At 59.3% G+C, this 15,429-nt stretch overlaps 1 protein-coding gene across 8 annotated transcripts in view; it reads left to right on the top strand.

The window, feature by feature from the left end:
* The first annotated feature begins 1,624 nt into the window (after positions 1–1,624).
* SMTN (smoothelin) overlaps positions 1,625–15,429 on the top strand; it is a 23,885-nt gene continuing 10,080 nt past the window's right edge. For 5 of the 8 annotated variants that reach the window (XM_017499566.2, XM_037728193.1, XM_037728192.1 and 2 more), the window contains exons 1-11: positions 1,625–1,780; positions 3,510–3,640; positions 8,233–8,381; positions 8,781–8,874; positions 8,967–9,045; positions 9,139–9,236; positions 9,971–10,291; positions 10,377–10,449; positions 11,071–11,142; positions 11,225–11,746; positions 11,938–12,110. In XM_017499566.2, the coding sequence (XP_017355055.1) occupies positions 3,590–3,640; positions 8,233–8,381; positions 8,781–8,874; positions 8,967–9,045; positions 9,139–9,236; positions 9,971–10,291; positions 10,377–10,449; positions 11,071–11,142; positions 11,225–11,746; positions 11,938–12,110 (1,632 nt within the window). In that variant the 5' untranslated portion in view covers positions 1,625–1,780; positions 3,510–3,589. Of the gene's footprint in view, positions 1,781–3,509; positions 3,641–8,232; positions 8,382–8,721; positions 8,875–8,966; positions 9,046–9,138; positions 9,237–9,970; positions 10,292–10,376; positions 10,450–11,070; positions 11,143–11,224; positions 11,747–11,937; positions 12,111–14,019; positions 14,113–15,429 lie in introns of all 8 variants that reach the window. The other 3 variants (XR_005195600.1, XM_037728194.1, XM_017499559.2) reach the window with 2 other exon arrangements.

Below are 15,429 nucleotides of genomic sequence, written 5' to 3'. Positions count from 1 at the left end.
AGCTGGAATCTCTCTCTGTCACCCAGGCTGGAGTCCAGTGGCACAATCTCGGCTCACTGCACCCTCAGCTTCCCTGGGTTCAAGCGATTTTACTGCCTCAGCCTCCTAAGTAGCTGGAATTACAGGTGCATGCCACCCACCCGGCTAATTTTTGTATTTTTAGTAGAGATGGGGTTTTGTCATCTTGACCAGGCTGGTCTCAAACTCCTGACCTCAGGTGATCCACCCACCTCGGCATCCCAAAGTGCTGGGATTACAGATATGACCCACTGCATCTGGATTATGCCTTGGTTTTCTGATGTGCAAAATGGGACCACTTCTCAGGGGTGTAGAGATGAAATGAAATGACACACGGAAAAGACTCTCAGAGTGGAGACTGGGCCTTTCCTTAGATGCAGAGCCAGGGGGGTGTCACAGACCTGAACCAGGTCTCTTCTGGGGCAAAAGGTTGAAAGTACCTCCCCAGAATCCCACAACATAGTGGTTAAAAGCACAGAATCTGGACTCAGAAGGTGCTGGGTGTCAATCACAGCTTTACTACTTATCAGCTGTTGTCCTCATCTGTAAAATGGGACAATAATCATGGTCTCATATGGTTATTATGGACATTATATGCCCTACAAAATAAGTGATTATTTATTTATTTATTTATTTCATTTTTCTTATTATTTTTTTTTTCTAAGACAGGTTTTCACCATGTTGGCCAGGCTAGTCTTGAACTCCTGATCTCAGGTGATCCACCCGCCTCGGCCTCCCAAAGTGCTGAAATTACAGGCGTGAGCCACCACGCCAGGCTATTTATTATTTTTATTTGACAGGACTCCAGACCTCATCTTCCCAACTGTACCCACTTTCGTCACCACGGAGACCCGTGGGCGGCTTTAGGGCCTCTGGCATTGAAGATGAAATAGCTTCCCTAGTGGGTCTGAACTCCTGGGTCACCTGGCTAATTGCTGAATGAGAGCCTGGACTCCATATTCCTTATTTAGGACTCCAGCGCTCCTAAAGGCAGACTCTCAGGGCTTGGAAGGTAGAAGAATGCTACATGAAGGCTACACGCTACAAGAAGGCAATGTCTTTGCGAAGGTGTGTGGGCTGGGGAAGGCGTGCTGTGTGATGATCCCGCTCCACCTGAGATGGTCCCGGCGCTCCAACACAGGGCCAAGGTGCTGCCAATCACTCAGTCCCTGCTCGGAGGTGGCCCAGACCAGGTGTCCCAAAAGTAGCCTGGGGACGGCGGCAGAGCTTAAACAGACGCGAGAAAGGGGTGGAGTCGAGGGAAGGGACGTGGTCTCAGGAACAAAGAGGAGGGCGGAGACGGGCTGTCCAGAAGGCTCTGAGATTCCTACGACCCCAGGAAACTTACTTCGGCTCGGGCGCCCTCCCCGACTTGGCGCAGAGCCTATGGGCTCCTGCCGATGCCCACCCGAATCGCTAAACCCACCGCCGCAGACGACCCCCAGACTAAGATCTCCGATCTCCCTGGCCCGCAAGGGGCGGGGTCTTCCTCCGGGGTGTGACCGTCAAATTGAATTTTCCCAATGGGGCACGAGAGTGGGAGGTACCCAACCGAGGATTGGCTGGTGCGTCGGGACGGGGCGGGGCCACGGGACGCTGGCGCGGCTGGACGGGCAGCTCTCCGCAGAATCCAGGGGACGGTTGCTGAGCGGGCCTGGGACACCGGGTCGCAGCGCCTCCCGCCTGCGCGTGTCTAATCCATCTGCCGGGTCCCGAACAAGCTAAGCCGAGCCTGCGCCAGACGGGTGGGCTGGACTGAGAGGTGGGTGTGCGGACCTCGGGGGGGGATCCTGGTGCTCCCCCAACGTGTCCGGGGGTGGAACCCGGATGTCTGGACAGGAGTTCTGGAACGTCCAGACCTAGGAGCCCCCACTCGTCCACGAGAGCTCTAAGCCATGGGATAAAGTTCTGAGACTGTGGGGGGAAGACGCCCACGGATTCCTAAGAGGCTCCACGCCCCACTGGGGCGCTAGTCTTTGGTGGCAGAAACCCTGGGGAAGCTGCCACAGAACCCTGAGGCCCCTCACAATATCCGGCGACCCCAAACTGTGTGACAGAGAACCATGGGATTGCAGAAGGGCAGCGGCAGGGATCTTATAGTCCCTTGGGTGCCCTAGATTAGGCATTAGGGACACCTGCCCCTTAGAAGAAAAGACGTGGGGGGAACCAGAATGTACGCAGAACCTAAGGCTGGTGACCACTGGACAGTCTTGAAGAGGTTTAACCCAGATAGAGTAAGTAGGTAAGAGGCAAGGACCCTAACAGGCAGAGATTGGGGGGCTGACACCTCTGAGCCTACCCTGATGGGAGGAAGAGCAAGCAGTGACTTGAACAGGCAGGGTCCTACACACCCCAACTGTGTGGAGGGGTAACCCCCACCCCCGACCCATGCATGGGATGGGGCGACTTCCCAAGTGACTGTTCTGAAGAGAGGGAAGGGATGATTGAAAGATGAATCAACAGGAGGTGGGGGGTAGTCCTGGGGCCATCTCAGTCACCATACATTAGTAAGCATCCACAGTGTGCCAGACCAGGGGCCCTCAAATTCCAGACAGGCATTACTTAGGGCTACAGGAGGAAGGAGAGATCTGAGCTGGGAGGCTGGGCCAGGATTTAGAGGTCCATTTTGATGAGCAGCAGTAGGGTTCTTGCCCCATCACTGGGGCAAGATGGGGCTCTTGCCCCTGTCACTGAGAGTGTTCTAGGCCCTTGAGGGCACTTTGGAATGGAGCTTCAGAAGCCAGAGATGACCAAGATTTTGATTACATCCTTCTCTGTCCTCTAAGTCTTTGGGTTCCTCCTTGCTTGGTGGCAAATCCTTGGCCCTCTCCAATCCTCTCAGTTTGCCTGAAACCCAGAGGTTGGGCAGGTCAGCTTCTGAAGGCCCTTCCAGGTGGGGAGCTGAATTATTTGTGAACTGGCAGGAGGTGCTGGGTACCTGGACACCTGGCTTCAGGAGGTTGGGACAGGAGAGCTGGCTCCAAGAATTGGAAGACAGTGTACCTTCCTACACCTGGGGAAATGACAGTGGTGGTGGCAGCAAAAACTTGGATATGGGTTCAGCCCACAGCCAGAGGCTGAGCTTACAGAGTGGGTGTGGGCTGAGTAGGCACTGGGCATGGGTGGGTGGGGCAGGAAACTGTGGACACTGGAGTGCACCCCCTGGTGGTGAGCACAGCTTGGGTGGGCCTTGCCGGGCTCCGCCCTCCCTGTTTGAGGCTTTGACAGAATGAGAGTCTATCCCAGGCCACACAGCAGGCTGGTGGCCAAGCTGGCAGGGCTGGAACCAGAGATCTTGGGGCTACCCTGGATTTGGTGAGTTTTCTGGCAAACCACCCTAAGGCAGAGGGCAACTTCCAGCCAGGAGCCATGTTACAGGATGGGACAGCAATGGATGCTCATAGGTTAGAGAGGGAAACTAAGGCACAGAGCCTAAGTGCCTGTGGTTTCTAGAAGCCCCAGCAGGCCTGATTCATGTCTGTCCCCTGCAGAATTCTCTGAGCTGGTGACAGGTGCCACAGGCACTGGGGATCTCACCAGAAAGGAACCAACGGAGCTAGGGGCCAGCGAGATGTCGGACGACGCCTTAGCTGGGCTGGATGAGGGAGCCCTTCGGAAGCTGGTAAGTGGCCCCGTCACCCACTGTGGGGACAGGAAAGCCAAGCCAGAGAGGCAGGGCCAATCCCAGGTACCTCTCAGCTGGCCGAAAGAAGTGATGGGGGAAAGGTCAGGAGGAGGAAGACACAGGAACACGGGTAGGCCAGTTCCATGTGGCTGATGCAGAGGCCCCTGTGGCATGTGCCTGTCGATGCCAGGTGCTGAAGCCTAGTCCCTCCCAGCCCTCCACAGCCACCACCTGTTTAAACAGTAACTGCTGAGGACTCGCCCACGTGCAGCCACAGGTGTGGGGAGGCTGGATCTGCCTCTCCAGAGCAACAGCCAGGGCAGTGCCAAGGCCTGGCAGGGGGCAGGCTGGGCACTGTGTATCCCAAGTCACAGAATAATCACAGCAGCTCTGAAAGCCTGGGCACTGCGACTCAAGAGTTGAAATCACCTGCTCAAGGACACCCATCTAAGAAGGAACTGTGCCAAAATCCCAACCCCATAGTGGGCCATGGGGGACTAGAGTCCTGGGAAAGTCAAGGCCATAAGAGAGAGACAGGCTTTTTGGGCCCTTACGGGTTCTGCGGCTTCTCATCTCATTTTTCTACTGTGGGTCTCAGTTCCTTTACGTGTAACATGGAGGGAGGGAGGGAGGGAGAAGTGTGCACACAAACTCTAGGTCCTAGGGTTGGCATGGGGACAGAATGAGGCATGGACCCAGATCTCCCATGGAGGATTGCTCTTCCTGAGAGTCCGGTCTACCCCCAGGCACAGAGAGGCTGTAGAGCAACGCAGTGGGGCAGGGCTCCTCCCCCAACACCCCCCCCAAAACCAGGCAGCCTGGCCTGGGGGAGGGGCCAGAGGAGCTCCATGTCCCCAGTCCCTGACCCTTGTCCAGGGGGTTAAATTAAAGATTTACCTTACCTAGAGAACAAGTGACCCACCCCACTCCCATGCCTTCCCCTAAAGGCAGAGGCTGGAACCAGCCAGTGTAACCCAGCCACTGGGCAGTGCCCGGCTGCTGCCATGACCTCCCCAAGACACTGTGCCTGTATGCACCCAGTGCATTAGACTCTCTGGGTATCTGCCTCTCCACTGCCATGGTAAGATGTGTGCAGCCTGGAGGGGATGGGGTTGGGTTTCCAAAGGTGCCCACCAGTCAGCTCGACCTGCCCTCAGGATGTCCGAGTCCCAGTGGGGGTCGTAGAGGCAGCGCAGTCCAAAAAGAGAGAATTTCAGGCCAGGTTCCCGAGCATCCTTATCTCAAGGTGTCCACAGTCAGGCTCAGGGCTCTTCCGCCGCCACCTCCCTCTCTCATGCGAGGCTCGGGCGGCGCTGAAAAAGAGTTTGGGAGAAGCTGGAGCAGTGGTTGAAGTCAGCCCACCCACGCCCCCATCTCTGGGAAAGGACATATGGGAACCTGCCTCGGTCTCGGGATCGGTGCAGCTCGAAGCCTTTCCCACCCCGGGAGCAGCGGCTCCTCCAGCCCCCAGCGCCCGCCATTACTGCGCCCCACGCGCCGGCCCGGCCCCCGCCGGCCTCGTGGCAGGAACGGGGGCGTCCGGAGCCGGGCTCCTCCCTCTGGGACCGGGCCTTATAAGGAAAAGCTGGGGCCACTTCGCCTGCCCTGTGCCCTAGCATCTGGCCGATCTGGGGACGCTGGCAGCAGCTTCCGGCCCCTGCTCCCGCATATTCCTGAGGACTGGACTGGGGGTTGTGCGGAATGGGGGCGCCTGGGGACTGGCATGCCGCGTGCCCTTCCACCACCCGCCGGGACGCCCTCTGCCTCGGTCCCAGGTTCGAGTTCGGGCTCCACCACTCACTTAGCTGGGTGTCCCAGGGACCTCGGGTTTCTTCCCTGTAGATGGGGACACTGAAGCAGGCGGTAGCGGGGGACTTCCGATCTGGCTCCCCCTTCGGCGCCTAGCGCGAGGCCGGGTGGGCGAGGCGAGGGCGGCGCCCCGCGAGGGAGGGCAGTCGCGCAGCCTGCGGGCCTTCAGCGCCCCCTGGCGAGCCCTCGCTCCACTGCCAGCAGGTCCCCTAAGGGCTACTGGGGGAGCTGGGACTGAGAGAACGTCCGGAGAGTCCCCTCCGTTATGCTGTTGGGGAGACAGGCCCAGCGAGACCTCAGGGGCTGCCAGACGTCCCCAGCAGTGAGGGCAGAGAGTACACGGAGAGCCAGCCCTCCAGGGGGAGGAAGCACCCTCTTTCCTCCCGGGAGAATTTCACTGGGCAGTTTCGGAAACCGCCCCATCCCTTTCCCCTTCCCCCTCAGTAGACAATGGCGCTTTGTACTTCCTTCCCTCCTTCCCACAGTCCCCTCCTTACACGGTGGTGGGGCCTGGCAGGGTGGAACCCAGGACACAGAGAGGGAACACTGTGGTCCAACCTTTGCCTCCAAAGGGAAGGGTTGTGCCAGAGGGTGACCAGTGGAATGAGGTTGTCAGTCCCCAGCCTTGCCCACCCACTTTGGGGGATCCAAGGGAGGCTCCCATTTTCCAGATGGGGACACTGAAGCTCCTGGGGTTGTGTCGTAGAGGTGGCTAAGTTCCTATATCAGGCTTTTGTCAGGGGCAAGGACCCCATCTCAGAGCCTGGAGCACTGGGAATGGGGACCTAGGAGACAAAAGGCTAGCACTTGCACCTCTGGACCTCTTTACTCTCTTACCGGAGGGGCTGGGCCCACTGTCCCTTCCAGCCCCCAGTCTCCAAATGTACCACAGGAGGCTCTAAGCCTGAGACTAGCCAGGACAGGGGTGGGGGGGGCCCCGTGGGGGAGCTGGGGAGTGAGCCTCCTTCTTCTCGCCTCTGCTATGAGGTCCCCTTAGGCCTCAGAGCATCTCTAGTCCAGACTAGAGGGGTCTCCAACACAGTGTCAGGGTCCCTGAGGTCCCCACCATGACAAACACCCCAGTAGCAGAGCTATCTTCAGTGTAGGGCAGGCCCTGGAGTCAGAGAAACCTGGGTTCAAATCCTGGCTCAGGTCATTTGACCATAAATAAATCACATCTCCTCCCTGGACCTCAATCTCCTCATCTGTCAAATGGGAATAACACAGTATCTAGGGTTTTTGTGAGTTTAGGACAAGTAGGGGGCTCAGTACAGGGTTCGACCTAGAGGCTCTCCATAAATGTTACTGATGCCTTGGGGTATCCTGCCCTTCCCATTTGCACTCTCCATTTCTCTCCCTCCTCCTGACTGGCTAGAACCAAGTATGGGGATGATGCTTATTGCAATTGCAGCCATGTACAGGAGAGCCCAAGTCACTGTTCCCACCCCCACCCACTGGCAAATAAGAAAACCAAGACAGAGAGTTTCAGGGATGTGCCCCTGATCACCCATCCAGGACTGTATTGGGGCTGGAACCAACTGGAGGCTCTGGCCTGAATTTCAGGGGGCCGCCTCAGGAATGTGGAGCCTGGGGAGCTTTGCCTCCAAGACTCTCCCTGCTCTCTTCAGACAAGGACAAGCTGGCTCATAGCTGAGCTGGGCCAGCCCACACTCCCTGCTGAAAACTGTCTCCACCCCATCCCCACCCTTGCCACCTGGCCTTCCCAAAGCAGAAGGGAATGATAGGCGGGGGCTAAAAAGGGAGGTGATAGAGGGTTCTTTGGCCCTACTCCGAATGATCTGCGGAGTGGGAAAAGAGGAAATCACCTGCCTTTACTGGCTCCCATCTGGTTATCAGACCCACACTGGAGGCTTATCTCTGCCACCATCTTCCTGGGGGATCTGGGGCCAGTCCTCTCTCCCTTGAGCCACGGAGGGTCTGTAGGGGGTGGCTCTATTTGGTGGAGGTGTGGGGGAGGCAACAGGATTGGCTGACTCACTCCAGAGAAGGTGTTCTTTCCTAAACCTGGTTAGGCCAGTCACCCCCAATTTCCTGGGAACTGAGGGGCTGAGAACTTGGGAGGAACCCCTGTCACCCAGGGATGCCCTCTCTAAGGCCCTGAGGTGGCCCCTAATGCCAGCTGCCTTATATGTCTGGGGGAGTGGTCCTCCCATTCTGCACCCTGGCTCCTTCAATGGTGGCTAGGGCCAGGCCAGTGCAGTGTGGAGCATAGCCTTCAGCCAGGCAGGACCCTTGAGCACCTGCCCTCAGCTTCCCCATCTGTGGATGAGGCAGTCTACCCCCAGCTGGGCTGCGGTGCTTGGTGACTAGACCATGGAAGCCTCTCTTGCTCAGAGGGTGGACTTCAGCAGCCCAGTCACTTTTCCCTCTTGGGACCTTGTTAGTGGCCCACAGGGTGGCCTCCCTCCTCCTCCTGCAAAAGCTCCCTGGCTCTTGGGGGTCTGGGCTCTGATGGGTAGGAACCGAATTGCAGGAAAGAGTGCCTGGCTTGGCACCTGGCACAGGTGGGCGGTTTCTGGCTGTCCACTCACAGTCATGTGCTCTGTGAACCACAATGCATAGTGGGCTCCCCAGGAGCACTGAAACAGGGGGCTGGGTCTACCCCTGAGACTCTGCGTGGGCAGGCAGCCATGTGAAGGGCTTAGGGCAGAGGGAGTGGACACAGGCCACACATTGTGCCCCAGGCAGAGATGTGGGCAGCTGGTGCCAGCCCTCTGCCCCTGGCAGCCAAAATGACCTGCCCCTCGCCCCCGCTGCAGCTGGAGGTCACAGCGGACCTGGCAGAGCGGCGGCGCATCCGCTCAGCCATCCGGGAACTACAGCGGCAGGAGCTGGAGCGCGAGGAGGAGGCCCTGGCATCCAAGCGCTTCCGTGCCGAGCGGCAGGACAACAAGGAGAACTGGCTGCAGTGAGTAGCGGGGGATGGAACATGCGGGTGAGAGGATGAGTACGTGCCAGGGCTCAGCTCATGCGTGCTGGCAGGCGTGAGCACAAATGTATCTGTGGACTGCATGTGCAGACGGCAGTATGTGCACACAGGCTTCTGGAAAAACAGGGATGTTTGTGGGCATGGAGCATGTACTGAACATGGCATTGTGGCTGTGCTGGTGTAGTCAGCACATCTGAGTATGTGGTATTAGTGCCCACGTCCATGGGCATATGTGTGTCAGTGTGCAGTCAGAGAGTGTGCACAGCCACATGCCCTTCTGCCAAGGTTCTGGGTACTCTGTTCTGGCTCCTACCCTTAGCCCACATCCTCCACGACCTGGCCATGGCAGTGGTGGGTACAGTCATGATGTCTCTGCAGCTCTCAGCAGCGGGAAGCTGAGCAGCGGGCTGCCCTGGCACAGCTGGCAGGGCAGCTGGAGTCCATGAACGATGTGGAGGAGTTGACTGTGCTGGTGAGGCCCAGGCTGGGGCAGGGAATGGGGGCAGGGCAGGTGAAGACCTGGGCCCCGCAGCCCAACTCCCACGGCCTGCCTCTCACCCACAGCTGCGAAGCGCCGGTGAGTATGAGGAGCGGAAGCTGATCCGAGCTGCCATCCGCCGCGTCCGGGCTCAGGAGATTGAGGGTATGTGGCATGTCCTGGCCCCACCGCTGTCCTGCTGTCTGCTGTCCACAGCACCTCCCAACACTCACCTGAAACTTGCTCCTTCCCTTCCAGCGGCCACCTTGGCTGGGAGGTTGTACAGTGGGCGTCCCAACAGTGGCTCCAGAGAGGACAGCAAGGGGCGAGTGGCACACAGGCTGGAACAGTGTGAGGTAAGGTGGTTGGGAGGGTGGTCCAGTGTCCTGTGCCCACGGATGCCAGTAGCACAGAGCACCTTGTGTGTCTTTGCTAGGCTGGTATTTGACTGTAAGGGGCCCACCCCTGCCATCCAGCCTGTATTCAGCAGCCAGAGGGATCTCCCAGCAATGCAAATCTGGCCCTGGCACCTCCCCTGCTTCAACCCATCCCAGGGCTGCCCTTCACCCTCCACACAGCCCACACCCTTACCTTGGGTTATGGGGCCTGCATGTCAGACATTGATGGGGCACTGTTCACAGCTCTATTCTCCAGAGAGTGTGGCTGAGAGGTCAGGCCATGCAGTTTCCCGAAGTGGCCAGCAGAGGCCGCTGGGTCCACGGTCCTGGCAGGACCCCATCTCCACTCCAGATGAACCAGGCTGAGGCAAGGGGTCAGGAACCTCGGCTCCAGGGATCTATTAAGGCTCCGGTCCCCAGCAGGTCTCCTGCCATCCCCACCCACTGATATCAGGCCCTGGTTCTCTCTGAACACCTTAGGCTAGGCAGTGCCGAGAGATTGGGAAGTGGGGATCAGAGACTGCCCTAGAGTGCCAGTGCCAGTGCCTGTGCAGGTGTGCCTACAGGAAGCCATGTCCCCGCCGCTCTGCTTTGCATGCCCTGCCCTCGGCACCTGCCAGCCTGGCCCTCGGTGGCGGGAGTGGCACTTGAGGCCTAGGGAGCCTTGATTGTATCCTATGGGTTCCTTGCAGGTGCCAGAGCGAGAGGAACAAGAGCAGCAGGCAGAGGTCTCAAAGCCAACCCCCACCCCTGAAGGCACCAGCCAGGATGTGACCACAGTGACACTCCTGCTGCGGGCCCCTCCTGGGAGCACCTCCCGCTCACCTGCCTCACCCTACAGTTCACCCACCCCTGCCTCTCCCGAGCCTCCACTGGAGCCTGCTGAGGCCCAGTGCCCTACAGCCGAGGTTCCAGGCAGCCCAGAGCCACCTGCCAGCCCACCCAAGACCACCAGCCCTGAGCCTCAGGAGTCTCCAACGCCCCCCAGCACTGAGGGCCAGGTGGCCAACAAGGTGAGTCTAGACGAGGGGCAGGGATGCCGGGCAGGTGAGCGGGTCTGGGAGTCAGGCCTTGCTCATGCCGTGTTTTCCCTTGCAGCTCCTGTCTGGCCGCAAAGAGACCCCTGCTGCCCAGAGTCCCCCCAGAGGCCCCTCTGACACCAAGAGAGCAGGTGAGGATCCCAGCAGGGGTAGTCACAGGCATCTGCTTCCCCTCTCCCAGCCTCCCTTTCCCAGCCTAGAGAATGGGCTCTTGTGCCTGGCAGCTCCAGCTTCCTCAGGTCTAGGCAGTCCCTGACACTGCACCCCACCCCTGAAGTGTCCCCGCCCCCGGCTAGGCCCACCTCCCCCTCCACCCCCATGGCTAGAGGCCTCCCCCGCAGCCTTGAAAAGCAACCAGCCTCAGGCACATTCTTCTCCCCAATAAGGGAGTCTGCCCATCTCCCAGCTGGAGCTGTGGGCAGCACTGGCCAAGGGGCTGTCCCCCCTCCCCATCTGCAGGAAGGATCTTGGCACCCTTCCTCCAGCCTAAGCCTTGCCCAGCCCCCAGGAACGTCCAGATCATCCTAGGGTCGGTGTGGGAGGGGAAGGAGGTGCCTGTAGGAGAGACGAAGCCAAGTGGTGATGCTGGAGTATGAGATCCAGGAGGGGATGGGGAGGCAGGATGGGGGCTGGGTATAGGAAAGGGTAGGAGGCTAGGGAGGTGTACAGGAGAGGCTTGAGAGGTGAACCCCTACTATCCCCTGTCTTTTCTCTTTCCTCACATGGCCACCACCCCCTCCCCAACCTGCCAGACCTGGCTAGACCCCGACCCTGCCAACGCTCCCTGTCGGTGCTCAGTCCCCATCAGCCAGCCCAGAACCGAGGTACCACCTATTCTCACCCACTACTAGGTTCTGGACAGACCCAAACCCACCCAGCCGCTGACAGCCCTCCTGTCCCTTCTAGAGTCCACCCCCATTGCCAGCGGATGTTCCTCGTTCCAGCGGGCTGGCTCTGTGCGGGACCGTGTCCACAAGTTCACATCTGATTCTCCTATGGCTGCTAGGCTCCAGGATGGCACACCCCGGGCTGCCCTAGGTCCCCTGACCCCTGCAAGGCTCCTGGGCCCCTCCCTCACCAGCACCACCCCTGCCTCCTCCTCCAGTGGCTCCTCCTCTCGGGGCCCCAGTGACACCTCCTCCCGGTTCAGTAAGGAGCAACTCGGAGTAGCCCAGCCCCTGGCCCAGCTTCGAAGCTGCCCCCAGGAGGAGGGCCCCAGGGGGCGGGGCTTGGCTGCCAAGCCCCTTGAAAACAGAGCAGGGGGGCCTGTGGCACGTTCAGAGGAGCCTGGTGCCCCACTGCCCGTGGCTGTCGGCACTGCCGAGCCAGGGGGCAGTATGAAGACCACATTCACCATCGAGATCAAGGACGGCCGTGGCCAGGCCTCCACAGGCCGGGTGCTGCTGCCCACAGGCAACCAGAGGGCAGGTAGGCCCCCCATTGCCTCCCCACTGGGGATGAGTGCCTTGCAACCGCACCTCTGCATACAGGACAGGTGCTGCGGCCAGGGCTCAGGGTGTCTTCAAAGGGTGTGCTGGGAGCGAGGGCACTGTCAACCTTGGCTGGCACTACCCTCACTCCACCTGATCCTCCTGACCGCCACCTTTCTCCCCACTCAGAACTGACACTGGGGCTGCGGGCGCCCCCGACCCTCCTCAGCACCAGTAGTGGGGGCAAGAGCACCATCACCCGTGTCAACAGTCCTGGGACCCTGACTCGGCTGGGCAGTGTCACTCATGTCACCAGCTTCAGCCATGCCTCCCCCGGTAGCCGAGGAGGTTGCAGCATCAAGGTGAGCCCCTCCTCACCCCACCAGCCTCACAGTCAGTCAGCCTCACATAGATTGCTTCAGGGTGTAGGGCTAGCAGGTTCCTCTGTTCCTCCCCTACTGCACACACAGAGAAACTGAGGCCCAGAGAGGGAAGGTGGCTGCTCACAGACCACAGCTAGTCAGCGGCAGAGCTAAGGCCAGACCCTAGCGTATCAGCCCCTAAGTGTGTCGGAAGCTTACTCTGTACTGGCATTAAGCTTCCTGCATGCTGATCTCTGATTCTTAGTCCAAAACTGGTTGGTTCATTCCTGGTGAACAGATGGGGAAACTGAGGCTCAGAGAGGGTAATGAGGGCTTGCTCCCCTCTTCCTGTGGCAGACCCAGTGCCCCTGCACCCACCCACACTGGATGAGGTATAGAGCAGCTCATCTGCTCATCCAAGATCAGCCTGGCCCATTAGGAGATTGGAGATTAGCAATTAGCATCTGCGTCAACCTCCCTGTGGGGGTTGGGCAGAGGCACTGATGGGGGACAGACAAGCAGGGGGGTGCCAATCAGGTGAGGCAGCAGCCTAGCAGGTGCTTGGGAACTGAATACGCAGCACCCTTCCATTAGTCATTCCCAAGCCCAGGATCCACTAGCCAGGAGCTCAGCTGGGGAAGAGATTCCCAAGCGGGCCACCTGGCTGCCCAGGTAATGCCCTCTGTGCTGAACCAGGGACTGAACGGGACTTTGGCTGAGGTGAGATGGCTAGAGCCAGCTTTGGGCCTTCTCAGGGGAGACAGGGAGAGAGTGAGGGAAAAAAAGCACCCTTCCTCCAAAAAAGCAGGATCTAGCTGCCCTCTGACAAGGGATTGTGTGAGGTGGGGTGGGGGGACCAGCTGAGGCCCTTGAGGTGGATGGGAGGTGCCACAGTGAGACCTGGGTCTGACACCACCAACTTGCCTCAGTTTACCCATCTGCAACCAAGGGGGAACAGATGATGTGCCCATAATGTGCTTGCTCAAAGTCTGTGGCTGGATGTGAGCACCATGGGCAGGCCAGAGGGCATTTATCTCAGGCCAAGACCCTTTTTGCAGCAGATCACTCAAAGTCCTGCCTCCCTGTGCCTCCACTCCCCCCATCTGTTCCAGCTGTCAAAAACAGCATGGCATGAGGGTGAAGGAGTGGAGTCCAGCAGACGGGATTCTCACAGCTAATGTACATGGTGGCTCAGATAGGTCCATTTCCTGTTCCCTGCCTCAGTTTCCTCACCTATGGGCATGGGACCCTGATCTCAGTGATCTTTACACCCATGCAGTCTTACTGTCCTGCAGGCGTATGGTTTCTGCAGGGCTAGGGCCAGGCCTGGCGATCTGTCTGCTTGGGCAGGCCCCCCTCCCCCCTGCCCCTTCCACGGAGGATCCCAGAATAGGTTTCTATTTGGGCTGCAGCTCCAGCTGGCTGGTGGCGGGTGAGGAGGCAGGGGCGGGGCAGGCCCACTGCCCTTGCCTTTGCCCTCGGACCAGCTGCAAAGACTCAGACACTGTCAGCCACAGGCAGCAGCCCCTGCCACTGCCACACGATTACCCCCCATAGAGTCCCCACCAGCACCATGCCAGGGGTACCAGGGCCTGGGCCTGAGCTGGCTGCAGCCCTGGAGGAGCAGTTGGGCCGGGCATTGGAGGAGCTGCAGGTGGTGGCTGAGGCAGGCCGGGCAGCAGTGACCCAGGCAGCCGAGGTAGCTGTGGCCACGGTGGAGCCGCTGGCCCGGGCAGCTGAAGAGCTGCGGGCAGAGAGAGCAGCACTGAGCCGGCGGCTGGATGCACTGAGCAGGCAGGTGGAGGTGCTGAGCCTACGACTGGGGGTCCCACTTGTGTCTGGCCTCGAGCCTGAGCTGGAGCCCAGCGAGCTGCTTTTGGCTGCCGCCGACCCCGAGGCCCTCTTCCAGGCAGCCGAGGATGCTGGGACCCCTGTGGCCCACCCACCTGCCTTCAGCACCCGCCGCCGCTCCTCCACCAGCACTGCCCGCAGCACTAGTCTCGTAAGTCCCTCTGGGTTGGAGGGAGGGGGTGGTTTTGAGTCAGGCTCTGCCTCCGCTGTGACTTTACGTATGTCATCACCTTCTCTGAGCCTCAGTTTACCTATAAAGACTGGGGACTAGGCCGGGCGCAGTGGCTCACGCCTGTAATCCCAGCACTTTGGGAGGCCGAGGCGGGTGGATCACGAGGTCAAGAGATCGAGACCATCCTGGTCAACATGGTGAAACCCCGTCTCTACTAAAAATACAAAAAATCAGCTGGGCATTGTGCCGCGTGCCTGTAATCCCAGCTACTCAGGAGGCTGAGGCAGGAGAATTGCCTGAACCCAGGAGGCGGAGGTTGCGGTGAGCCGAGATCACGCCATTGCACTCCAGCCTGGATAACAAGAGCAAAACTCTGTCTCAAAAAGAAAAAAAAAAAGACTGGGGACTGGGGCACTAGTGCTCCAAGACTGGGGCAAGAGGGTGCCAGGCTCCAGCCCTGAGGCATGCATGGCAGCTGCCCTGGCAGCCCCTGGCATGGCCCAGGCCCCAGCCCCCGGCTCCACCGCCCTGCACCCTGGCCAGACCAAGCCTCCCTGAAACAGCTGCCACCTCGGCTCTCCTTACCCTTATAGCAGACAGAGAGGCCCTGCCAGGAGAGGAAGGGCCATAATAGTTGGCCTGAGGCCTTGTCTTCAAGGGGCTGGGAGGGCTACAGGGCTGGAGACTCCTTAGAGGATGGTTTCCAATAGAGGCGAGGAAGGGGGAGGTGGTACAGAGGAGAGTTTCAGAGAGGCCTTGGCTCAGGGCAGCCCCAGTCAAACACCTGGTCAGAAGCCTACGGGCCCTGGGCCAGCCCCTTGGCAAGGTGGCAGGGGGATGGGGAGCAACATGTGCTGCCTGGGCATTGGCCCAGGAGGACCCAGGCCTCAGGAACTGGCAGCACAGAGCAGAGCCTGCCTGAGAGGGGGGCTGGGAGCAAAGCAGCAAGAAGAACTGAGGTTCAGGAGTTAGACTGCCTTCAGCCCAGGTCCTGGGCCGCTTCGCACTTAGAGAGACTGTGGGCAAGTCAGTCAGCTGCCCTGAGCTCAGTTTTCCCTTCTGTTTTTTTTTGTGGGGGGGGCTTGTTTTGTTTTGTTTTGTTTTGTTTTAGACATGGTCTTACTCTGTTGCCCAGGCTGGAGTGTAGCTGCTGATCATAGCTCTCTGCAGCCTCGAGCTCCTGGACTCAAGTCCCATCCTCCTACCTCAGCCTTCTGAGTAGCTGGGATTGCAGGTGCACACCACCATGCGTACCTAATTTTTTTTTTTTTTTTTTTTTTTTTGAGACGGAGTTTC

This window comes from Cebus imitator, unplaced genomic scaffold (genome assembly GCF_001604975.1).
Source record: "Cebus imitator isolate Cc_AM_T3 unplaced genomic scaffold, Cebus_imitator-1.0 Scaffold258, whole genome shotgun sequence".
Taxonomy (NCBI): domain Eukaryota; kingdom Metazoa; phylum Chordata; class Mammalia; order Primates; family Cebidae; genus Cebus; species Cebus imitator.
The sequence above is the reverse complement of the archived record's forward strand: the minus strand, read 5'-3'. Positions and strand labels throughout refer to the sequence as shown.